General features: G+C 45.9%; 1 protein-coding gene across 27 annotated transcripts in view; it reads right to left on the bottom strand.

The window, feature by feature from the left end:
• Positions 1-2,354: 2,354 nt before the first annotated feature.
• The window catches only part of NRXN1 (neurexin 1), a 947,796-nt gene continuing 924,467 nt past the window's right edge, over positions 2,355-25,683 (bottom strand). For all 27 annotated transcript variants that reach the window (XM_060273115.1, XM_060273114.1, XM_060273113.1 and 24 more), the window contains one exon: positions 2,355-6,143. In XM_060273115.1, the coding sequence (XP_060129098.1) occupies positions 5,839-6,143 (305 nt within the window). In that variant the 3' untranslated portion in view covers positions 2,355-5,838. The remainder of the gene's footprint in view (positions 6,144-25,683) is intronic.

Here is a 25,683-nt window from a genome sequence, read left to right on the forward strand (position 1 = left end):
ATTTATCCAGAAGGGGTACCTCTCCAAGCCCTGCCTGGAGTTGCTATGAATTGAACCTGGGAGCATCTACATGGAGAGCAGGTGCTCTACTGCTGAATTACAGCCCTTCTCCCTCAAGTGTCAGACCACATCCTTTCCATGTGCACCAATACGATCTCTAGGTTTTAATTTGAATACTTTCAATACCTAAGACTATTTTTTATTAGAAACACTTAAGGTGTCATGATGCCCCTCGTGACCATGTGATGTCCCAGTTGAATTTTCATTAGGAATTTCTTTCAAGCATCCTTTCATGTAGTTGCTGTGGGGTAATAAGAAGGACAGCCCTCAAAGAACGAATCAGCCAGAAGTAGGGTTGGCCAGACTCAATAGAGGACAGGACTTCTGTGCCTTTAATTGCCCTGCTCTCTTTTGAGTCTGGAAACCTTAAAGAGAAACCAGCAGACTCTTTGCTTGGAAATTAAACAAAGGGTCTGCTGGTTTCTCTATAAGGTTTCCAGACTCAAAAGAGAGCAGGGCAATTAAAGGCACAGAAGTCCTGTCCTCTACTGAGTCTGGCAACCCTAGCCAGAACTTATAGCTTCCCATGGCTCTTTCCATCCACTCATCTATGCATTTCTTGTCTCCTTCCATCACAAAGCTACTCACGTGTGAAAGCAGCTCTCCTGAAGAGGCAATTCACTTTTCAGTTAAAACACCCACTCACCGGTGAAAGCTGCTGCAATGGAAACGTCAAAGTAAGCCTCTGTGTGCCCAAGTGTATGACCAGAGAGGGCAAAGGAAACAGCTGAGTTTTAATTGGGAGCACATTCAAGCACCCTCCTAAGTCATTGGTTGGAACACAGAGAGTCCTCAAAGTACATACAACTCAAACAGAACAGTGACCCTCAGTGGAATATTATTTTTAGGGCCACCCTGCTAAGCGTTGGAATCAGGGCTGGCTGAAGATGTTTTGCTGCCTGAGGCAAAGGACAGGATGGCACCCTCCCCTCCCATGTACAGAAGCCATGTGGAGAAGCAGGTGAACACGGACAATGGGACATTATCATCCACTATACCTGAGGGCAGCAGGTGAGGTTAGAGAGCACATCACAAGCCATGTGGCACCATGTGGCTGAGGAGATCCTACCCACTTGCATCCCCCCAAATCTGTGACCTGAGGTGACTGCTTCACTCTGCCTAACGGTAGGGCCTGCTCTGGTTGGAATAACGGACCATTTAGTTCACGTTTCAGCAAACTTTTTCAGAAGGGGGCCGGTCCACTGTCCCTCAGACCTTGTGGGGGGCCGGACTATTTTTTTTGGGGGGGGAATGATGCAAGGGGCACCATGGCTGCTTACCCGTGTATTGCGAGCGGCAGGGGCTGGTGGAGGTGGCGGCAGAGGGACGATGAGCGGCAGGCAAAAGGGCTCCGGAGAGGGGTGCTCAGCCAACTGCAACTCCTTGTCTTGCGAACGGCAGGGGCTGGCGGCAGCGGCGGGATGATGAGCACCGTGCAAAAGGACTCTGGAGAGGAGCTGCTTAAAATGGGGGCCGCTTGAGCGCTGCTGCTGCCGGCACCAACAAAGCCCAGCCCCCTTCCTCCTCTAGGCAGGGCGGGGAGAAGCCAGAGGGAGGGAGGAGGCGCCGCCGCCGCCATGTGAGGGAGAGGGAGGGAGAGGGAAAGAACGTGCGCGCTGGCGATCCATGCGGCGATTCCCGGACCATCCGCGGGCCGGATCCAGAAGGCAATTGGGCCTGATCCGGCCTGCAGGCCTTAGTTTGCTGACCCATGATTTAGTTCCTAATATTGAACAAGGAATATGTGCAGAAACCCTGAAAGTACTGCTGATTCGATTGTTGCACTGATCCATATATTAATGTGCCCTACTTGGATGCCTACAAAGCAGTGAAGGGCAAATAAAGCACCACCCCACTGACCTCAGTCAGCCCCCCCCCATACCCGTTTTCTTACTTACAACCTGTCCAGGGGGTGGAACTGCTTCCTCCTCCTTAGTCTCAGATCTTGCCGTTGTAGAACTCAGCAAGGAGCAGGATGGGGGAGAAAACTAGAACTGGTCAGGTCTGCCCATCATTGGCTCTGGCGCCACCTGCTGTTGGCCTCCCTGCCTTCTGCCCTACCAGGAACAATGGGCTCCAGCCACAATTGACACTGATTCAATGAGTGTCATTTTGAGCAGTGGGAGATGACATAGAGAAAGTTGTGGCTCTGGGTCCCCATGTTAAGTTGAAGGGCGGAACTTATGGGAGATGGTGTGGGGCCTAGCATCTAACCAGCGTCATGGACATGCTGAATGGTGGCAGCAATAGTATACAAACCACAGAAAGGGGTGAGGAAATAATGAGCCAGCAACTGTATTAAGAAACATTTTATTAACAAAACGGTAAATTCCACTTGCTTAGCATTTCCAATAATGGATAAATTGGCCTTGCAACAAATAAAAAAAATTGTAAATATCTATCACAGAAAGCACTATAAGGTTAAGGGCTTCTGACCTCTTTTTTGATATCTTGGGAATGAATAATTTCACACATTATTTTAGTGTATTGTTAAAAAAAAGGCAACACAATACAGTAATAATAATAATAATAATAAAAAACAACCCGAAGCCATCTCATCACAGCACAATCCTAGGCATCTTTACTTGGGAGAAGGTCCATCAATATCAATGGGACTTCACTCCCCGTTAAGTGTGCATAAGATTGCAGCCTTAGTCAAACAAATTAGGTTATTATAGAGATGGGGTTAATGTATTTGTTATGCATTTTGAAAAGAGAAAATTGTTTTAATATAGCTACTGCAACATTTGATAAATGCAAACACTTCTTTTGTTCGTTATTTTTTAAAAAAATCACAAAATCAACAAGGAAGAACAGGAGTAACTCTCCAGAAAACAGCTTCAAATCACCTTTGCTAGAAATAGCAATCCCCTATCACTTATTACTTTAAAGTAACTGTGTTAATTGCTTGGGGGTGAGGGACCAACAATCTGACAAAGTTAGGTGAGTTAACAGAGTCAATACATGAAGTCACAAAACCACCTCGCCATTCAGCACTGGTGGAAAAGCCCAAGCTTAGAATCTCTATCCCCTTCCACGTGGCCTTACTGCCACGGAAAATCCAACACTCATTTGTTCACTTATTTTTGGCTTGTTTAACTTTGGATACCAACACCAGGTTTCCCCAACGGTTCATGGCTGTCCTCATTCCTCGTCCTGCCCTCAGCAAAGGTAAATTCACAATGGTGGCACATGAGGGGTGTGATTGGACCGACTATTGTTTTATGTTAACTTGAATGCTATGTGTAGCCTTCAGAAATTCACGAGCATCACCAAAAAAGGAAAAGAAAAGTCTTTGACATATACAGCATGAATCAAATCATTTGGCAACTTTTAAGAGTGGCAATACCGAGACTTTTTTTTCTTTTCTGACAGTATTGCTGTGTTGAAGACTGAAAGCTCCTCCATTTCCCAGTGTTTTGCCCCAGTGGCAGTGAGCAGCGTACAAGAAGATAAGGTGCCTTGCTGGTTAAAGCTAATTTTAAATTCCTTCTTCCTGTCTGTAAAGTGCGAACAATCGTACTCATCACAGGAGGCCTTCCAAGATACAGCTGATTCTCTACTGAGCTCACGTCTTTCGGCCTAATATATTCCTCTTGTATCTCTCTCACTAAGTGAGATGGTACACAATGACTTATTGTTGGGAACCCAACAGAGCAGTCGTTTTAATGAAATGACACCAAGGGGGGGGGAATGCAGATCCATGGCATAGATCTTTAACCAAAATGCATTAAATGTTTCGACGCATATCAATGCAGTGAAACTGAAAGTATGTTTATTACCAAACCAGTAAACCAGCTGAGCTTAGTAGAAGAGGAAATTTCATTTAAGATCAAGCTCAGATGAAAGATGTGGATAGAGGTTTTACAGTAACAAAACAGAAGTGGTAAAATAAAAGAGTAAGTCCTTCGTTTGACAAAAAAAATGTGCAATTTGGAATCTTGTTTTGCATGCAGTTTTTAACCGTTTTTGCTTTCCATAACTGAGGAAAGTGAGTGAGAGGAGCTGAGGAGCTAATTTAAAGGCAGACTTCTGAATTCTCCGGCCATCCAACACTGTAGTGGTTATATACCAAAAGCCAGGCAAACACCATATAATGGGAAAAGAGATTTGGACCAGAATTCAATCTTTCCTTCACTACCTGCGGGAACAGCCAAACATAGTGGCCAATGATGTCATGTGAACTGGAGTGCAAAGGTCACTTCAATCGCCAGGACTTGTGTGGCGCATAATTCGGGGCGGGGCAAATTCACATGATTTCTGATTGGTTTCGCTGATGTATCCTGGGAGTGGATAGGCAATTGGAGAAGAAAATGTTTATATCTATATATATTTGCTTTCTAAATCCACTTCTTTCATACAAACTACGAAAAACTGAACTGCAACAGAAAAAGAGAGAGAGAGAGAAAGACTGTACAGGTTAAGAAGAAAATTAGCTGACTCTTATATACATTCATACACTTTCTCTTGTAGTATATTCACTACACTGTAGGTGAAAACCAAAAGCAAACCGAAAGAAAGAAAGAAAGAAAGAAAGAAAGAAAGAAAGAAAGAAAGAAAGAAAGAAAGAAAGAAAGAATCAGGAGGGGTAAGAAAAATTGTGGCAGTTTCTCATGGCTGCAAAAGTAAACAGAAATGTTGGTTGCTCCAGATGTCTTAAAACGTTCTATACCTAGCAACACTTAGAACATTGAGTTTACCAAAAATGGTTGAAGAGCAGATATAGTTTGCATTTTCTATACAACAGGCTAGAAAACATCACTTATCACAGTCCAGAAAGCACATATAGATGTGTTTTTTTAATATAAACATATGTAATAACATATTAAGCGTGCATGAATTTCCCCCCAATGATTGCATCTATGCCCTCAGGTTTGTTTGTTAGTGGTGTGTGAAAATAAGCCTTATATTTCACTTCTTTTCTTTGTTTATTGTTTTTTTCTGAAAATAAGGCCGCTATACTGTTTTCCTCACAACCAGAAAGGGGCTTTTTTTCCTTTTTAAAGTGTTTTCTTCTTTTTTTTTAAAATGTGGATTATTCAGAAAAGCCAGCGCTTCGCTTCAAACCCAAGCTCCAGTCGTTGCTTCGTTGCTCTGGGCGGCAAACTCAGTTTCGAGGTTTCGTTTTGCTCATCGAGCGCTCGTGTAGAACCACAAAAGTCTTCTCAGGCAATAAGACTAACTTACTCCTCAGAAAAGCGCTAGCACTTTGGCTAAATCCAGACTGATAGGTAGCTTCTTTTTGTGTGTTTTGTGTGTGTGTGTGTGTGTGTGTGTGTGTGTGTGTGTGAGAGAGAGAGAGAGAGAGAGAGAGAGAGAGAGAAAGAAAGAGAGAGATTTCATCTTTTTTTGTTTTTTGTTTCAGTTCATTATATTTTGTGGTGTGCTGGGTGATGCTTTTGCAGTAATACTCCTTGCCTTATGAGCGTGCGATGGTACCAACTTCATCTTCAGAAACATTCCAGCAACAAAAAGACGGCAGAGTAAATGAAAACACTGTGGATGTAAGGGGATTTATTGACTCCTGTTTCAGCGAAACAAGAGCTATGAAATGCTTATTTCATTTTCTTTCCTTCCCTTGGTTCTTTTCATTTTTATTTTAAAAAAGTCTTTCCTTTCTGATTGCATTCCCTGTGTTCTTTTTTCCCGTTGTTTTTTTTAAACTTTGTATGTGCTTCATAAAAAGTAAAGTAAATAAGTTTTCGGTTTTTTTTTAAATGTCTCAGATAAAATGAAGACTATTCCTATACAATTGTTCTTTCTCCTCAGCTGTCGGGATCAGACGTAGTACTCCTTATCCTTGTTTTTCTTATTTTTGTTGGAGCTCTTTGAGCTGTTGGGCTGCTTCTCTTTAATCACAGCCCCGTTGGACTGCGCTGAGTTACTGATGTAGTTCCGACTCTCGTCGACATGATAGGAGCCCTCATCCCGGTTCCTGTACTTGTACATGGCATAGAGAAGGATGAGGATGCACAGAGCAGCTGCTGCCACAATCCCAACCACCATGCCAGTTGTGCTGCTGGATTCCCGGACCACTTCGTCTGTACTCGGGTATCCTCCTCGCCCAGGCTTGGTGGGACTCGCTGTAGGTAGATGATGAAAGAAACATTTATACAGGGTAAAGCAGGAACTTGTAAATTATATTTTACAGCTGTGTATTGCACAGATATGGGGGGGGGAGCAATGTCATCTCCTTGGAAGGATAGAAGGGGCTGAGGCATAGCTGCCAAGTCTCCCGTATTCCCCGGGAAACCCCTGTTTTTCCAGCTGTTCCCAGCAAAAAAATTGGATTTTTGTTTTTCCCCGGTTTATTCTGGCGCGACGGCCATTTTGGAACTGGGCGGAGCATGCTCAGAAGTGACTTTTGATGCTGCTTTGCCCAGTTCCAAAATGGCTGCAGCGCGACTTCTGGTGCGGCGGCCATTTTGGAACAGGGCAGAGCAGCATCAAAAGTAGCTTCTGAGCATGCTCCGCCCAGTTCCAAAATGGCGGCAGTGCTACTTCCGGTCCAGTCCCTTATTTCTCAGGCCGGAACTTGGCAGCTATGGGCTGAGGTCATCTGCATTGCAGAAGATTGAGCCTTCCAGCTCTACAAATCTATGACTCTATCCTACAGTTTGCCTGAACTCTAGGGACTGAAGAAGAAGAAGAGTTTGGATTTGATATCCCGCTTTATCACTACCCTAAGGAGTCTCAAAGCGGCTAACATTCTCCTTTCCCTTCCTCTCCCACAACAAACACTCTGTGAGGTGAGTGGAGCTGAGAGACTTCAGAGAAGTGTGACTAGCCCAAGGTCACCCAGCCGCTGCATGTGGAGGAGCGGAGACGCGAACCCGGTTCACCAGATTACAAGTCTACCGCTCTTAACCACTACACCACACTGGCTCTCTCTGAAGGGATCACATAGACATTTTCACTGTGTCTAGTCATTGAAGCAAACTTTAGCCCGGGTCCTTCAACAGGGAAGATTTCCTTTTTTTTCCAGACATGCCTATCTACTCAGTAGCAAGACCCTTTGAATTCAATATGGTTTACTCTCAGGTAAGTGGGTACAGGACGGCAGCCATTGTTCTCAAAACCATAACCCCTGATACTTAGATTTCGACAAAAAGCTCAAATACTTTTTTGGTTCCATGCCTTTAAGTAACCTGTTTGTTGTCGGAAAGAAAATAGCAGGAATGATCAGGAACAACTCACAGAAAGTTAAAATACTCAGATCTACCATCATGACTTACCAGCATGAGTCAGACTACAAGTCAATCCTTTCTATATGTTTTATAGCCACAATGTTGATCCTAGATAAGGCATAGGCAAACTCTGGCCCTCCAAATGTTTGGGACTACAATTCCCATCATCCCTAGCTAACAGGACCAGTGGTCAGGGATGATGGGAATTGTAGTCTGAAACATCTGGAGGGCCAGAGTTTGCCTATGCCTGTTCTAGATTTTTGGTGTTTCGGTTAAGCCTCCACTAAATCTATGGGAATGCTTTTGCTTTTCCTCAGAATAGATATATAAGGTGAGCTGAACATGCCAAATTTGGCTTAAATGTCTTTTTAAGAAGTGCAAAAATCCCCTGGGAAGTTTTATTAGCCAAACCGAAACTCATTTCTCGGACCAATGTCCAATGTCACTGTTTAATTTTAGCTTTTGGCCAATTTCAGTTGAATTTCCGTGCCCCCTCTCTGTATCGGTCCCCCCACCAATGGATGCTTCAGACTGAAGCTCCCATCAGCCACTGCTGATGCAACTGTGGTAGCTGGGGCTGATGGGAGATGTAGCCCAGAACATCTGGAGGGCATCAGATGGGGGAGGCTACCCACAGAAGAGTCTACTCACATTCAAGCCAACGTGAGTGGAAAGCTTCTGCAGGCCTTCCCCATACAACACAGGCGATGTCAGGAACTGGAAAGAGTGTCAACACACAAGGATGCTATGGGCAGGGTTGCCTGTGTGCAACTGCCCCCCCCCCTACTTACTTTCAGCAATTGCATGTCCAGGTGGAATCCTGCACCTGGCCTTTTAAGTTACAATATATTATTTAGGCTATCTGCTTTGTGCTCTGCTGCCTGCTATAATATTGACTATGGCACCTCTCGCTAGCATTCTGCCTCTTAGAATTTTTACTCACCTATTACGACCCCAGGTTGCTTTTCTCAAATGTGAGAGAATGGGAACATCTATTGTTTTTACGGGGCGAAAGAAGAGCTACCGAAAGAAATAAAAGGCCCACCGAGCAGCAAGGAGGATATCGTAAAAACAAGGAGCCAAGCTCGTAAAGGTGGTGCTTTCGGTATTTACGCAAGAGTGAAAATACTGCCCATCCTTTGTAGATGTTAATACTCAAGTCCCGCTTCTGGGCTTCCCACAGGCATCTGGCTGGCCACTGCGAGAACAGGATGCTGGACTAACTCTGGCCTGATCCAGCAAGTCTAGAGAATTCCTGCAAATGCTAGTCTGCAGTGACTATTGGCGGGATTTAGGCCTGAGATCTGTAGGGAAACGCCCTTACCCTAAATTGCTTTTAAAGTTTAGTAAGATGTTGGTCCCTTCTGGAAAACAGCAACAACAAAACTGATGGGAAGAATATCCAATCAGTTAGAAATACTGGCAAGAGGAGTGGAAGGACATCTGGAATTGAGGGTTATTCAGCTAGGGGGATGTTCACAGAGACACATACACAAGCCATGGGGTTGCTGTTCTGCTTAAAATTACCCATAATTTATTTGCCAAGGAATCTGGTTCTTCTTCTTCTTTTTTAAAACTTAAATTCAGATCCTTATCCTTGTTGATACTGCCATCTACCCAAGTAATACTATTTTGCTTACAGTCTATTGTTCTCTTTATCGCTTCCAGACCTGCGTTTCTTGTTCTGGAGTTTTGCTCTTTCCACCCACTCTTCTGATCATTATATTCTCCATTTCCACATTTTTACTGCCTCTCTTGTAATTCTCTCATTTACTATGAACATAGTCTCTTAAAACATTCCTCCTCCCTCCTCCATCTTTTGACACTCTCATTTCCCTTTCTTTTGCTGGCCATAATCATTCCCCCGGTGCAGATGTGCTGGCAACATAAAGACGAAGGAAGCACTCACACATTCAAGAAAACCCTGTTTTGTATTGTTTTGTATGGTTTTGTATTGTTTTGTATTGTTTTGTTTTAGAGACCCATGCTGCTCTCAGACACAAAAACTGAGGGTCCTGTGTGCCGGCTTGGGAGAGATGCCAGTGAGGGAAGATAATACTTTATTTGAAAGAAGCAACAATTCAGCATCTGCATTGAAAGGAATGGTGTAGAATAGCATAACCATTAAGTAATTAACAGGAGGCGGGCAGGTGTGGAGGACTCCCTGGTCCTGAATGGGGTAACTGTGTCCCTGAAGGAGCAGGTGCGCAGCCTGGGAGTCATTTCGGACTCGCAGCTGTCCATGAAGGCGCAAGTCAATTCTGTGTCCAGGGCAGCTGTTTACCAGCTCCATCTGGTATGCACACTGAGACCCTACCTGCCTGCAGACTGTCTCACCAGAGTGGTGGATGCTCTGGTTATCTCTTGCTTGGACTACTGCAATGCACTCTATGTGGGGCTACCTTTGAAGGTGACCCGGAAACTACAACTAATCCAGAATGCTGCAGCTAGACTCGTGACTGGGAGCAGCCGCCGAGACCACATAACACCGGTCTTGAAAGACCTACATTGGCTCCAAGTACGTTTCTGAGCACAATTCAGTGCTGACCTTTAAAGCCCTAAATGACCTCGGTCCAGTATACCTGAAGTAGCGTCTCCACCCCCATCGTTCAGCCTGGACACTGAGGTCCAGCACCGAGGGCCTTCTGGCGGTTCCCTCATTGTGGGAAGCCAAGTTACAGGGAACCAGGCAGAGGGCCTTCTCAGTAGTGGCACCCACCCTGTGGAACACCCTCCCACCAGATGTCGAAGAGAACAACAACTACCAGACTTTTAGAAGACATCTGAAGGCAGCCCTGTTTAGGGAAGCTTTTAATGTTTGAAGGATTACTGTATTTTAATATTTTGTTGGAAGCTGCCCAGAGTGGCTGGGGAGATGATGTAATAAATGATGATGATGATGATGTAATCAGTAATGCTAAATTTTGCCACAGTGGACAATGAGGAAAGTACAGTTGGGAGCCAAACTGCAGCAGAACGGAAGCAGCATTTCACGTGATGAACATGGATCAGAATGGAAACTGATGTCTTCTTATATCTGCAGAAGTGGATCCTGCCCCTTCCCCACAGAGCATATGCTTTGTTTCAGGTTCTTCCTAAGCTTGTACTCAGAGCCCATCTCTAAGCACTTAGAAATAACAATACACACCACCTCCCTTCTCTTCCTCCCATTGTATTCACAGTGTTACATGAAAATTTGTCTCAGCCGGATGTGTTTTACAAGAGACAATTCAGTGTAACCGAATAAAGGATCTTGAGCATATCTATAGTGGGTGAAAGTGAGGGAGACTTATGAAGCTGAATGTCATTTTGAAAATTAATTTCTGCCGAAGTAAGAATGGAACATGCTGAATGCAAGCAAATTAGGCAAATGCTGTCCATTGAGTTTGCTATTAAGGTCTGCTAGAAGCAGAGATTGGGTGTGTGTGTGTGTGCATTTATCTAGTCCCGCTTTTTGCAGTGGACAGACCCAATCCAATGCTCCCAAATTTGCTTGTGGATACGAAAACAACTCCTAGTTGCATGATGCTCTTTGGGCTTCGCAATAAAATTTTAGCGTGCAAAAAGTATGCACCAAAAACGTACTTTACATAAAAGAGACATATAGAGCCTGAGTTTTAAAGTGTGTAAACAGAATGTATTTAACATAAAAAAGGTTTCCCACAGCCATGTGAGAACAGGATACTGGACTAGATGGGCCACAGGTCTGTTCTAGAAAGGCTCTTCTTAATATTCTTATGACTGAGCAACAGGCTGAAATGTGAATGGAACTTGCAGCCCAGCTCATCCCTAGCTAAATTACACCTTCCAGCTTCCTTTTGCAGGGAAATGTTGCTTTGGCAACTGAGGTCTCAGGCATGAAACTGAACAATCTTATTTTGAGCCCAAGTAGTTCCCCCACCCCAGTCCCATTATTAAACCTGCTGGCATTATTTCATTTTAAGCATCTTCTTACAATTATCTCACTCCATCTGTCTAAACAAGACAGAATCACTTAATTAACTGCGAGTTTTCCTGGCGTCCACAGAGTAGCTGTTTGTAATTTGAGCTGTGCGGGGGCTGGGGGCTGAGGCAAAAATTGTGGCGTTTTGTTTCATTAATTGCCTTTTTCACAAACTATATTCACTGATATTATATAGGTATCGGCTTCATTCGACAGTTGTTCTATGGGCTGCTTTTGCCACATGACCGCCTTTATGTCTACCTCTTATGGAGGGTGATACTACCAATGGCCAGTAGCCATGATCATAGAAGTCTGCTCACCTTTTATCTGGGGGGTGGCATTGCGGCCAGGCAGCTGGGACTCAACGGTTTCCTGGACAAGGGGGAGGAGGCATGCCGCCTCTCCCGTGTCACAGCCGAACATGTCAGCAGTGCCGTGGGACAGCGCCAGCCATTTAGCTGGCAGAGTGGGCGTCCCACGGGCAATTTAATCCTGCTGCGGCCAGCCGGCACATTGGGTAAGCCTTCGTTTGGTTGAAGGGGAGGTTGTTGCCTTCGCCTGCCCCTCCTCAGTAAGGGTATCCTGTTAAAGGAGTCTGGGCTGTGATATTTGGCAGGAGCTGTGGCAAAGCAGCATCAAAAGTCGCTTCTGAGCATGCTCCGCCCAGTTCCAAAACGGCGGCAGCGCTACTTCCGGTCCGGTCCCTTATTTCTCCCACACGAACTTGGTAGGTATGCCCACATCTACTACTGACTTTACTCTCTGCAAGTATATATGCTGTAAGCTGCCCAGAGTGGCTGGGAAAACCCAGCCAGAGGGGTGGGGTATGAATAGGTCTGGATAGTTTCACACTATAGGAAGAAATTATTAAATCTCACCGCAACACTTCTACTCGATCCCTAGCCTATTTTTTGGCCATTTTTTCTGAGTGAAAGGTTACCATTTTTTCTGAGTGAAAGGTTAATGCTGGAATAGGAAAATGAGCTTCCCACTGCCCCCGAAAAGAAAAATGTGATCTAGAAATACCAGGCGTGCCCATTCCCTTCCTACCATATATGAAACTGTCTTCTATGGGGTCATACCATTGGTCGAAGTATTCTCTATCTGAACTGCCAGGAGATCTCCAGGGATTTTCCAATCACCTAACTATCACCTTTCACTGGATAGGCCAAGGACTGAATACAGCAGTTACTACATGGAAATAATGTGATCCACCCCTGAACTATAGGTCTTCTACACACACACACACACACACACACACACACACACACACACACACCATCACCACCACTTCTTCGCTGATAAGATAATATTTGCCTGCCATGCAACAGCTCCTACGGGGACCCCTCGGGGTTCCCCTATTTGATGTAAGTCATAGGGCACCCCCTATCAGTAGTTTACCATTCAGCGGACTCCCTGCAGATGGGCAGGAGTCAATATATAGCCTGGCTTCACCCCAATACCTAAGCCAAACTGCTCACATCTGTCACCAATAAAGTTGTGGCCTATTTGAACCCATAAACCAAAATATTCAGCACCAGTGTGTTTTATTGTTCTTTTGGGATCTTTGTGGCTCGGGTGCCCTGGCACGCAATCAGAGAATCAGAGAATTGGAGAGTTGGGTGGGGCCCCAAGGGTCATCTAGTCCAAACCCTTGCAATGTAGGAATCTCAGCTAAAACATCCACGATGGATGGCCATCCAACCTATGCTTAAAAACCTCCAAGAAGAGAGAGTCCACCTTCTGAGGGAAACCTTTCCCTTGCCAAACCTATGTTCTGCCTCCGCTGTCAAAGGTAGTATTCCTGAATGATAGTTCTAGGAATGGCCACAACTGCAGGATAATAACCACAAGCCCAAGTGCTTGATTGAGACTTCATGTAGCCTCTGTGCTAACTTTTGAGCAAACACAAATCAGGTTGATGGCTCGATCGACCCTTCAGATATACACTAGGGCCATGCACCAGATTTGGACAAGGCCCAAATCTCGAGCCAAATTGGGCCTATTTGGAGGAATCTGAACTTTGCTTGACTCCGGGTGAGACAGACCCAGATCACTACAGGTTGGGTTGAGATGCCCAGATCAACCTGGGGCTGTCGGGGGGGCAAGTTGTGAGTGGCAAGCATGAGTAAGTAAAAGGAACTGCAAAAAGGAGGAATCTACTAGGTGGCTGCGGGGTGAGTTGGCAGTCAACCTTTCCTGCCAGGCCTCCCCTCCTTCCTGCCAAACAGGATTGTATCCCTATATTTACTAGCTTGTTAATTGAAACATCCCATGCTCTGCAGTGCTGGACATCCAACCACAAAGTGTATTTTTAAACTATATTTTAACTGCATGACAAAAGAAGATTTTTTAAAATTAATTAAAAAATGCTTTAAAACTCTTAACCCAGCCCCCATCTATTGCTTTGGGGACAGATCTGGGATGGGGCAGATGATTCACAGGGTGGCACAGGTCGAATTAACCTGATCTGGGGGCCACAGATTGAGGCTACAGGGTGGATGTGGGGAGGCTGTGTACAACCTTCACACACACACACACACACACACACACACACCAAGTCGTCAAGGATGTGCGAACCAAGCTTGTAGTTAAACCAGCTCATAGGGTGCTCAGATTCGTTTTATAGATCTGAATTTCTTTTTGCATGTGGTTTCCCTCTCACCATTTTGCCTGAGGTGTATTAGGATTTATGCTTTTAGCAAGAATGCCAATAAATACCTGCAAAAAATGTTTCCGGCAGTTCCTTGGTTTCCTTGGAGGAGGGAAGCTTTCTGACATTTAAATTGGTTTGTGTTTTTTAATGCTGCAGACATAGGCCACAAAAAGTGCACTTCCTGCCCTCAAAATACTTATTGCCAGCCAAGCTTCCCCACAGCAGCCCAACAGATATTGAACTGTGTCTGCGAACATCTCTTTACTACTCCAGAAAAAAAAACACTGTACTCTATTACTGTACTCCTGCAAGCTGGAAAGCAACTCAAACAATGCTAGGAGCCTATTTCATTGCCCAGGAAATAGCCGATGAAGTGCTGAGAACCACTTGGGTTCTCTACATTGAAGGCCATAAAGCAGAGAGGCTGGAAATTCTTAAGACAGAGAGAACCACCTGAAAGTATTGAAGCTGCCTTTATGACGGCATGGATGGCTTGGCAGAGAGAAAGGAGAGGGCCATAAAATGGTGTTTTTCATCCCATTGTCAGGAGTCAACTAGTCATCCTGTCTTCCACTGGCCCCTTTTGAAATGATCTATAAGGTGGGTACATATTGTGATTGCCTTCATTAAGAGATACCCCCTCCTTTTTAACACCTTCCTGAATTGTATCATATACCACAGTAGATGGGATTGATTTTTATATTCCTTTTGGTATTGCTGCAATGAAATAACTTGTCCGGAACAATCACAATTGGCTACAGTTCTCCTGTGCTCATTAGAGAGTTATTATAATTCTTGGTAGCCCGTCAACATGATTTTTTAAATTTCAAGCGAAAGGGGCACACACACACGTGACTATTGCCAATGTCCAGTCTTCATTAAGACTGTGAAAAGAAAATTGGAACCGCAGACTCCTGCGGTGTCCGAGAATTAGAATTAGCAAAACGACTTTTTCTCCCTTTACAAAAAAATAACCCCTCCAAAATCACACCAATATATAGAAAGACTTGCTTGGTTCATATGCATGCTTTTGCATAAACCAAGCAGAGGGAGAAGCTAGGAAATCATCCACAAGACAAGATTCTTAAAAAATAAAATAAAAATAAAGTACTGCATTTGCAGCAAAGTATGAATGTGATTATTTTGTGGAGCAGCCAGAAAGCAAAGACCTCTCTTGGGTGGAATGGCTTATTTGGACATAGTTTCAAGTTCCTTGTTCTCCTGATCACTAAATCAATATTCACCTGCTAGTGCTCTTCCCTTCTCTCCTTTGTTTAGAGGGAAGCTTTATCATCAGCAAAATCATTAGGCAGCGTCCTCCCCCCCCCAAAAAAAACTATGTTAGTTAAGATTGTAATTGGGGATCTTATTGTAGGGCAATGTCCCCTGCCCTCTCACCACCTCTGCATTTGATTGGACTTAACAGTCCAGGGGTGCTTTACCTTAGCTTTTCCTATATAGATCAGGAAGAAAAGCATTTTTAAAAAAATAAAAAAGGCACTGGTTTATCATGTGTGGGGATCTCCCTCCCCCTTTAAAGGAGGGGAACATTTAAAAATGCAACCCTTACACCTGTCTGAAGTCATATGGTCCAGAAATGTGAAGTCTGGACTTGGGGAGGAGACATGGAAGGTCTGAATTCTGTTCTCTTCCCCCACCATATGCACTTCTTCATTGCCAAACGTGCAGCTTGCAGGATTCCTGCCTTTTAAGTGTACACACACACTGCCCTGCAGCTCCTAGGCACATGTTACGTCAAACAAAATCTACTCAGTTGTTTTTGTTGTTTTTTTATAAAGGTGAGCTGAGTGTTCTGGGTTTGTTTTTAATCTTCTTTACAGATTGCAGTCATTACAAACCTCTCACTTGTCTCCACCCTGCCTCAAAGCAACATTTATGTGGATCAATATTGCTTTTCTATTTACTCCCTCCCCCCATGGAACTCAAGGAGGCTTTGCTTATGGGTACCAAGTGATCCTACCCCCCAGGTACTGGCCGAACCAAGGCCTGCTTAGTTTTTGCAAGGTAACTGCATCACCCGTCTTCCAACAGAAGTGTTGTTGCCCCCAGCTTCTGTTGCCTAAAGTGGTTGCGTTGCCTTACCTAAGGATAGGGCTGGCCCTGCTGCAGAAATATGCAAAGTTGCCTTTTCTTGTCAGGGACTGGGCAGAGGAGGAATGGTGGAGGCTGCCTCCCCATGCTGACCATTCCAGAGAGGAGGAAGAGGAAGACAGTACAGATTTACAACATTGGTTTGCAGGGGGTCACAGCTCAGAGGCAGATAAGGGGGAAAGATGGGAAATCATGGGAGAGCTGGAACAACACTCAGCTGACACGTTGTCATTAGAAAGCATCCCAGACCCTCCATCTCCCAGAACCCGGCGAGCCTTAAAAGTAGGAGGGCAAAGAGCTCAAAGACAGAGGGCGCATAGCAGCACCCGTAGATGAGATGATGAGAATGAGGAATGAGGAAGTGGGAGAGACGGGGGGTGGGTGGAGATTCACTCGGGACAACACCATTATCCAAGAGTCTGGGTTCTGTAGCCTCTCTCTGTAATATTGAAATAAAAAAGGACGGTAAGAAACTTTCCCTTGTCTTTAAACTTTCCTGGGCAACCACTCGGGAGTTGCTGGTGGCATTCTGACATTTCCCTTAGTTTATTTTTTTATTTTTTATTAAATTTCTCATGAATTTTCTCTACAGTTTTAGGAACATAGATGTTGTCGTTGTTGTTGGAACACAGGAAGCTGCCTTATAGGTACTAAATCAGACCACCTAGTTCAAAATGGCTGACACCAAGTGGCAGCAGCTCTCAGGGAATTCAGACAGGAGTCTTGCCTAGTCCTACTTGGGAGATGCTGTGGACAGAGCCTGGGTCCTCCAGCATGGAAAGCAGATACACACAGGTCTTGCTATCTGAACACAATGAATTCTCAGCAAATAGTTTGCTAAGCGAGTGTTCACATAATGAGCCAACGGTTTCCAGTCCTACGTGGAAATTTCTAATGTGTTCCTGGACTACAGAATTTTGACCCCAAAATGACAAAAAAAACAAAACAAAAGCCCACACTCAGGAAACCCCAGTGAAACTTTGCAAAGGCAAAACAAGGAAGGAAAAAAAAAGCTCTCTTATTTGTGGCAACTCTCCTACTCCCTTCCTTCCTCCTAACATGGTTTCCGGCAAAATGTCTGTCATGGACCAGCAAAACACGAAAAGCAAAGCTTTTTAAAGGCTGCTTGTTTGTTTACAGCAATGCGCTCTACGTGGGGCTACCTTTGAAAGTGACCCGGAAACTACAACTAACCCAGAATGCGGCAGCTAGACTGGTGACTGGGAGTGGCCGCCGAGACCACATAACACCGGTCCTGAAAGATCTACATTGGCTCCCAATACGTTTCCGAGCACAATTCAAAGTGTTGGTGTTGACCTTTAAAGCCCTAAACGGCCTCGGTCCGGTATACCTGAAGGAGCGTCTCCACCCCCATCGTTCTGCCCGGACACTGAGGTCCAGCTCCGAGGGCCTTCTGGCGGTTCCCTCACTACGAGAAGCCAAGTTACAGGGAACCAGGCAGAGGGCCTTCTCGGTGGTGGCACCCACCCTGTGGAATGCCCTCCCACTAGAGGTCAAAGAGAACAACAATTACCAGACCTTTAGAAGCTTTTAATGTCTGATGGATTTCTGTATTTTAATATTTTGTTGGAAGCCGCCCAGAGTGGCTGGGGGAACCTGGCCAGATGGGCGGGGTATAAATAATAAATTATTATTATTATTACACACAGGTCGGGCTATTTGGATATCTGAATTTGCAGTGTGTACAGCAAGGTTTGGGTACTAATTCCCTGTGTTTGGATAGGCGGATTTTTGTATAACGAATGAATGGATAGCAGGAGCAGTGTGTCCTCTACCACTGAGCTATGGCCGTTTGGGCTGAAAAAAATACTTTTAGGATGAAGTTAGTCATGACTAACTTAAGTCTCATTACTTTCATTGTGATCAGTTTTCTTTGGATTGGGGAAAGGAATCGAAGACCAGGGTTTTTCTTTCAGCCAGAACATGCCGGAACTTAATGGCGCTACTGCCGTCCTAAGAGAACTAGGGAGGTGTTCATGGTGAGTTCCAGCACTTCTGTTTCTAGGAAAATAGCATTGATGAGCACACTTGCATCTTCCCTCCCAGCTGCCCCCCCCCAAAAAACCCACAGTTGGGGTACTGATTGTTATGTGGACTTGCATGTAAATGCTAGTTTGGTCCAGAGGAACACTGGGGGAAAGTTGCAACTTGCAACTATCACACTGAGGTGTGGGATGAGACATCTTCTATGAGAACGCTTGACCACAAGAATCTATGGGTCAGATGGTGGAATCTCTTCGGGTTGACTCTCCCGCATCAAACACTGCCATGGAAACTCATCCTAAGCAAGACGCTTCTTGCGGGAGAGATATTTCTCTCTGGGAGTATCAAACCCAATTTTTCTTTCCAAAGCACCCAAGCCCTGCTTCTCCCGGTGAAGTGTCAGTCACCAGCACGTTTGCATTTAAAAGCCACCGATACAGTATGCCGGGGAAGGGATATTGGCAGACAGATCTTATATAAACCATTAAGCCCCATGCAAACTTAGGAGGAAGCTGCAACGTGCATTTCAATGGAGGGAATGATTTCAAGCGTGAAAAGTGCCATGAATGTGACACGCACGATTCATATCACCTCTGCCCTGTGATATATTAACGAGTTTCATTTGCAGCCATGTGTGGTGCAGCATCTGGGGTGGGTTTTTTTTTTAATTAGAATTTAAATGACACCGGAGGAGTAGCTGGTACCAAGTACATTTAGAATACAGATAAGTACCTAAGAATAGCCCCCTGGATGAGGCCAATGGCCCATCTAGTCCAGCATCCTGTTTTCACAGTGGCCAGCCAGATGCTCGCGGGAAACCAGGGAACAGGACATGAGCACATGAGCCCTTTCCCCTCCTCTGGTTTCCAGCAACTGGTTTTCAGAAGGATTACTACCTCCAGCCGGGGAGGCAGAGCGTATTCAACATGGCAAGTAGCCATAGATACGACTTCTCCTCCATGTTTTCGTCTAATCCTCTTTTAAAGCCATCCAAGCTGGTGGCGATCACAACCTCCTGGAGGAGCGGGTCCCATACTTTGACTATGCACTGTGTGGACAAGTACTTTATTTTCTCCGTTCTAAATCTAACACTGAAAACGGCACAGGATAGTTCGTACGTGTGGTTTTTAAGGACAGAAGAAACTGTTGGTTTCTGTTTCTCATTTTCCCCATCTTAAATTCCTTTCTGAATCACTTTGCATCTATTTTTTTAATATAAAACACACACAAATGCATCGAAATGTGTGCACATTTTTGAGCCTACTTCTCCTAATACATACACAGTTTTCTCTCATCTTTCCCTCCACAAACCAATTCTCCAGTTTTTCCTCCATCAGCCAGCCAGAATTCCATGCCCACTGAATAGGTTCGGTCTTCCTCATTCTGCTTTGTGATCCACACCTTTTTTGCTGTTGCCTCCTGCAAGCTCCTCTAAATCTTAGGGTTTCTCCCAGCCTCCTCCTTCCTCAGTCTTAAGTGTAGGAGTACTTGTTTTGGCTATATAAGGATGCACCCTCAGAGAATAGGATAGACCATTGGTCCACCAAGTTCCATACTGCCTACATTGACTGGCAGTGGCATCCCAGGTTTTCATGCAGGGGACATTCTCAACCCTTCCTGGAGATTGAACCTGGTACCCTCTGCATGAACAGCAGATGCTCAACCACTGAGCTACAGGAGTTCTAGGTTTGCTATTTATTATAGGATGATATGGTTTTGACAAGGCATGTTAAGCCCAAGGCAGCAAGACAGGGAGGGTCTCCCAGGAACCCAACCAGGCTCCTAAGAAACCTAAATCTTCTGAACAGGAGCTAATAAAATAATAGGGAACAGTCACCTCATCAATGTACACCCCGCCCCCTCCTGCCGCTAATGTTAAATTAGATTGTGAGCCCTGTAAATATTTACGCAACGCACCCTGAGCCTTTGGCACAGGTGGGCTATAAATCCAATGAAATGCAGTAACCAAACCAATAAATCTCACAGTGCAGCAAACTGAGCTGAAATGGATGGTTTGCTCATTGCCTGAGTAATGGAGAAGAAAGTCCCACCAGGGCTATAAAATCTGAATTGCAAGATTTTGTGTTTACATTAGGGCTTGTGCAATGGATTCAGCTGAGCCCTGAGCCAAATCTGGCATATTTGGAGGGACTTGGGTGTTGGAAGAATCATGCGCAGGCAGCCAGGTCAGGTTGGATGGCCCAGAGCAATGCATGGCTATCGGTTTGTGGGCATCAGGCAGAAAGGAGAGGCAGGAGAACCCCATGAAAAGACCCAGACCTGCCCTGGCTGCCAAGAGAAGAAAGAATCCTGCCTCCCGATTCTCCTTCCTGAGAGGAGCTGCTTGCAAAGGAACTAGGGTTGCCAGACTCAACAGTGGACAAGATGTCTGTGCCTTTAATTGCCCTGCTCTCTTTTGAGTCTGGAAACCTTAAAGAGGAACCAGCAGACCCTTTGTTTAATTTCCAAGCAAAGGGTCTGCTGGTTTCTCTTTAAGGTTTCCAGACTCAAAAGAGAGCAGGGCAATTAAAGGCGCAGAAGTCCTGTCCTCTATTGAGTCTGACAACCCTAAAAGGAACACTATGGACCAGGCAGGATCGGTGCCTCTGCTTGCCAATCCTGCCTGCAGCAGTGTGCTCCTTTGCAAGGAATGGAGAGGACCAGCACCTCAGCTGAGCTGCTGATTAACATCCTATATCCTTTTAAATGTGTCTGCGGGAGGGTTGTGGTGTTTTTGTTTTGTTTTGTTTTCATCTTGTGAACTGTAAAGATCTTTGGATGAAGGGTGGTGTACAAATTTAATAAATGAATGAATAACATAAATCTGGGTGAACGGGAGGCATTTCTGGTCTCCGTTATTTTATTTGGGAACTGGTCTGGGGCAAGGCGGGCGGGGGTGGTGGTCCCCAGTTGATGTACGTAGGGTAGGTCAACAGGACCCCTCTCGGATGGGACCCATAAGGCAGATGAAGGGCTCTACACAGCCCTGGTTTACATCCTCTAAAGAACTGCAAATGTATGTGTGTCTCTTTGTATTTGGCTGTGAGTATTTTCTGTTACTCTCAAGAAGAGAATCCCTAGGCTTCCTTGTTGTTGTTGTTTTTCACTTCCAAAGCAGGGGGAAATGTATTTCAGCATTATGATTTTATGGCAGCAAGATGTTTGTGTGTGTGTGTGTGTGTGTGTGTGTGTGTGTGTGTGTGATGCAGCGCTTTTTTCTGGGGGTACGTAACATTTTGTGCATCTAAGTTTGGCCTCATTGAGGGGCAGTATTTCAATATGAATAGGAAAATGAGAGTATCCCTAAACATTTTTTTTAAAAGAAAAAAGGCACCGGTGTGATGGGGGATTTATTCACTTTGCATTTTACCACGAACTTCTCTAATTTGCACTTCCCAATAATAAGGGAACTAAAACACAGCTAGTCCTCAGAATTTGCAAGTGTCTGAATTCTGCCATGCAATTCTCAAGCAAACAACAACACAAAACACAAACCCAAAAATGGAGGGAAAAAAATGTCCAAAATGAATTAATGCTATGGTGAACTGGTTGCAATTTTTTTTATATGGAGCAAAAATGCACATATAGGGGGAAATGTGCATAAAAATGCATACAAATTGGCAGAAAATGAATCCCTCAAACATCCTTAGAACTACACCCACAAAATTCCTCTCTCCGTGTTTGGTAGACAGAAAGTCAGTCCCACCATCCTTTGATTACCAGTGTGCATACCCTGCTTCACAATCCGCATTTTAAACTTGAGGGGGGGGCATTTTATCTTCCAGATGTGTTTTATAGGCTGGCTGCTTTATTAGTGGGCTCTCGTGCGCATCACGGGCGTGCTTTTCATTTATTTCCTGCGTTTGTCACAAGTCGCATCTCCCCATTCATTATTTACCAGAAGGCAGGTGCACAGCAAGCGAATCCAGAGGTGACAGACAAGGGCTTGCTGGCAGCGACAATTCTGGCAGAAGCTTCCTCCCAAGAAAGGTGGCTGCTGCTGCTGCTGCCACTGCCGCCGCCCCACTTTTCAAAATCAATGCCCCAGATTAATAATTCAGCACAATCAATAGAGAAGCTAGAAATCAGCAATTTCAGAGCGGCCGAGGCACACCTTTTAGCTGACTGTCCGTTTTGGCTGCAGCACTGAAATCACCGATCCCACAAGCACTCACCCTAAGGGGGGAATTGCCAGCACAAACCTCTCCTCTGTTGCGGAACAAGCCCCACTATTGCCACTGCCATCAAAATGCAGAGTATAGGATCACAAACCTGGAGAGCTGGAGGGGACCCCAAAAGCCATCCAGTCCAACCCTCGCTGCACTGAGGACTAGTGTGCGTCGATTGTGCCCCCCTTATCGACTTTGGGGATGTGACTCAAGCCAGGCCTTGCCAAGCTGGTGTCCTCCAGCCATTGCTGAACTATGACTCCCTTTAGCCCCAGCCTGCAAGTCTGGTGAAGTCTGACTTACGGCTTCCCCACAATTTTCCTACTGTAGGACCAAGTGGACGTAGGGCCAGCCCAAGACATTTTGTTGCCTGAGGCAGAGGACAAGATGCCATGCCGGTCTTCCCCATTCCATATATGGCAGCCATTTGAACTTGCAGTGGAATCTGAATTCTAGACTGCGAAAAGGATATTATGCTCCAGAGCACCCGAGGCAGAAGGCTTGCAGAGCAGCCAGAATACAGAGAGGACTAGCCAGGGGGCTTAGAAGGAAAATCCAGGAGGCTGGCATTGTTGTTGCCAATCATCTGTTGACTGTAGCAGTTGTCTCACTTTGCCTAATGACAGGACCGGCCCTGAGTGTATATTTGTGCACTGTACTTCGTACCACTGCTTATTTCTATTTTGTTTTCAGAAAAAAACAAAACAAAACCCATTAGCTTGGGAAACCACTGGAGCTCTGTTGCAATTTCACACAACAAAATCTAGGGCAGTTCTTTTTTTACTGCTTAAAGCTTAGCATCTTGTGGAGGTATACTAACCAAAATGCCACCGTTCTGTAATGCACTGTGTTCTGCGTTGGAACATTAGAAACTGGGTTGGAAGTGCTAGCGTTAAAACCAGCTTACACAATAAACCCCATGTCTGAATGCAGCCTTAAGGCAACACATTTTTGAGTTGTGCACTGGCCCAAGTGCATGTGGACAAAAGCACAACCTTATGCCTTGAATTCTTGTCGGGACAACACCTGCCCACTGATAATGAATGGATGGGAAGATGCGATTTGCGACCAAGTCAGGAAATTAACCAAACCACACTTAGTGCACCTAGTGGACAAAGGCCAATACACTGAAGCCAACCTCTGCCTGACAGTCTGTTCCTGGCATGATTCAATGTGTGGATGTTTGCCTTTTTAAAGTCCCAAAAGGGAATAGGACGAGATCCCATTTTCAGCATCGTGATATATCTGCAGCTAAATATCGCAATGTCTGAAATTGCCCAGCCCTATCCTCAACCGTTCCTGCGCACACGGGCCAGAGTGGTATGTGGGTTTGCCCATTTGACAGAGCTGAGCTAAGCACCCAGACCACTCTGGCTCCCATGAGCAGGAGCTGTATGGGGGCTTGGTCAACTGAGCGGCAGGCAGCCAAGCAGTTTAAAGAAGCCGTCGCTCTGCCTTTGGCTCGCGCGAGCCAGAGGTGTGGGTCTTGATCGGCTGAGAAGTGGCCTTCCTTAAACCTCCTGCCTCTCAGCTAATCAAGGCAATCTGAGCTGGCGATACAACATAGCTTCCTGGCCAGCCCAGCCCAGGCAGGCAGCAGTGAGGTTCACTGTGCATTCAATGCAAATTCTACCTTTGTACAGTAGGATAGTTCCCACATCCACACACCCAGTATCCTCCAATCAGGGAAGCAAGATGCCTTAACAGAGTTCAAAGGGCACATTTCAGCCTTGTAGGAACACTTGTGGCAGCTGTGAAGCAAGGCTGGGGAGCAGGGGCGTAGCCAGGATGAAAATCAGGGGGGGGGGGCAAGGGGCGGGGAGCAAGGGGCGGGGCCAAGGGGCGGGGGCGGGGCCACATCGGAGCAGCCCGATTTCGGGCTGCTCCGACTCCCTCCTCCCCCTCCGCGATTGGAAGGGACGAAGGGGAGCCAGGATCAGCCCGAAATCGGGCTGCTCCGACTCCCTCCTCCCCCTCCACAATCGGAAGGGGCGAGGGGGAGCCAGGATCAGCCCGAAATCGGGCTGCTCCGACTCCCTCCTCCCCCTCCACGATCGGAAGAGGGGGAGCTAGGATCAGCCCGAAATCGGGCTGCTCCGATCCCCTCCTCCCCCTCTGCAATCGCTGGGGCAGGTGGAGGGAAAGCCCCAGAGCCGCGCAAAGCGGTTGCCTGGCTTTCCCTCCGCCCGCCCCACAGCCAGCCGGCTAGAAGGGACGTCTCCCTTCTCCCTTGCTGGCTGTGGGGCGGAGGGAGGGAAAGCCAGCCAAACGCTTTGCGCGGCTCTGGTGCTTTCCCGCCGCCCGCCCCACAGCCAGCCAGGGAGAAGGGAGACGGCACCGGGCGGGCAGTGGGGCAGGCTGGCCAGTGGCCCTGCTTCTAGGGGGGGCAATTGCCCCCTCCTGCCCCCCCTGCCTACGCCCATGCTGGGGAGGGTTGTGCTTTGGGGAGAGTCCTAAGGTTCCCCACCTTTGCCCTGAGTCTCAGAAATGTAAGGTCTGCTTTCTCCTACATTGAGTCCTAGGTATCTTCTCATGTCAGCAGAATGGTAAAGATGTGCCTGTGTCCTGCCTTCAGACTTTCCAGGACACTTGCTCATAAAACCGGGCTACATTACCTTGTGAGTCACTAACCATTTCCTTATAATCATGGGCCTATAGACAGGAGCGATTTGCCTTGTACCAGCTCTAGAATTCCCTTCGTGGAGAAATAAAGAGCTAAAGTTCTTTTCAGGAGCTCTGGGGAATATACACCAGAAATATCTGCTTCATCCATTGTTAAGCCTGCTCTCCTATGAGACACCGTTGAGGGTCAGTTGTGAAGAAAACCTAAGCTCATTAAAGCTACCAAAAAAAGGTGAAGCCAGTATTTCTAGAAGATTCAGGATGGCTTTTAACTCTGGGGAGGAAACGGTCAGTACTTGAGGAAATGATTGAGTATCGATGAGAAATGAGCACTGCTTCTTTTCTGCATGAGCCCACAAATAGAAGAGTTTTCACATCTGCAACTGACAATTAAAGTGTTAATTCCAAAATGGGTAAATAATAGACTGGTCTGCCACAGTGTGCTGAGAAAGGGGCAGAAGTATGTTGCATTTAGAGAGCAGCTCAAGTTTCACCCTGGGATTCCTTGCTAGCCAAGGGTATGAATCGGAGAATATTGGTGGTGCTATTTGTTTACATATTATTTTTGTGTGAGTCTTATATATTTGGAATGTTTTACAGGTGGCCCATTGATTTGTCATAAAGGCAAAGGGACCCCTGACTGTTAGGTCCACTCACAGACGACTCTGGGTTGCGGCGCTCATCTCGCTTTACTGGCCGAGGGAGCCGGCATACAGCTTCCGGGTCATGTGGCCAGCATGACTAAACCACTTCTGGCAAACCAGAGCAGTGCATGGAAACGCCGTTTACCTTCCCGCTGTAGCGGTACCTATTTATCTATTTGCACTTTGATGTGCTTTTGAACTGCTAGGTTGGCAGGAGCAGGGACCGAGCAACGGGAGCTCACCCCATCACGGGGATTCAAACCACCGATATTCTGATCAGCAAGCC

The sequence above is a fragment of the Zootoca vivipara genome, chromosome 3 (genome assembly GCF_963506605.1).
Source record: "Zootoca vivipara chromosome 3, rZooViv1.1, whole genome shotgun sequence".
NCBI classification, from domain to species: Eukaryota; Metazoa; Chordata; class Lepidosauria; order Squamata; family Lacertidae; genus Zootoca; species Zootoca vivipara.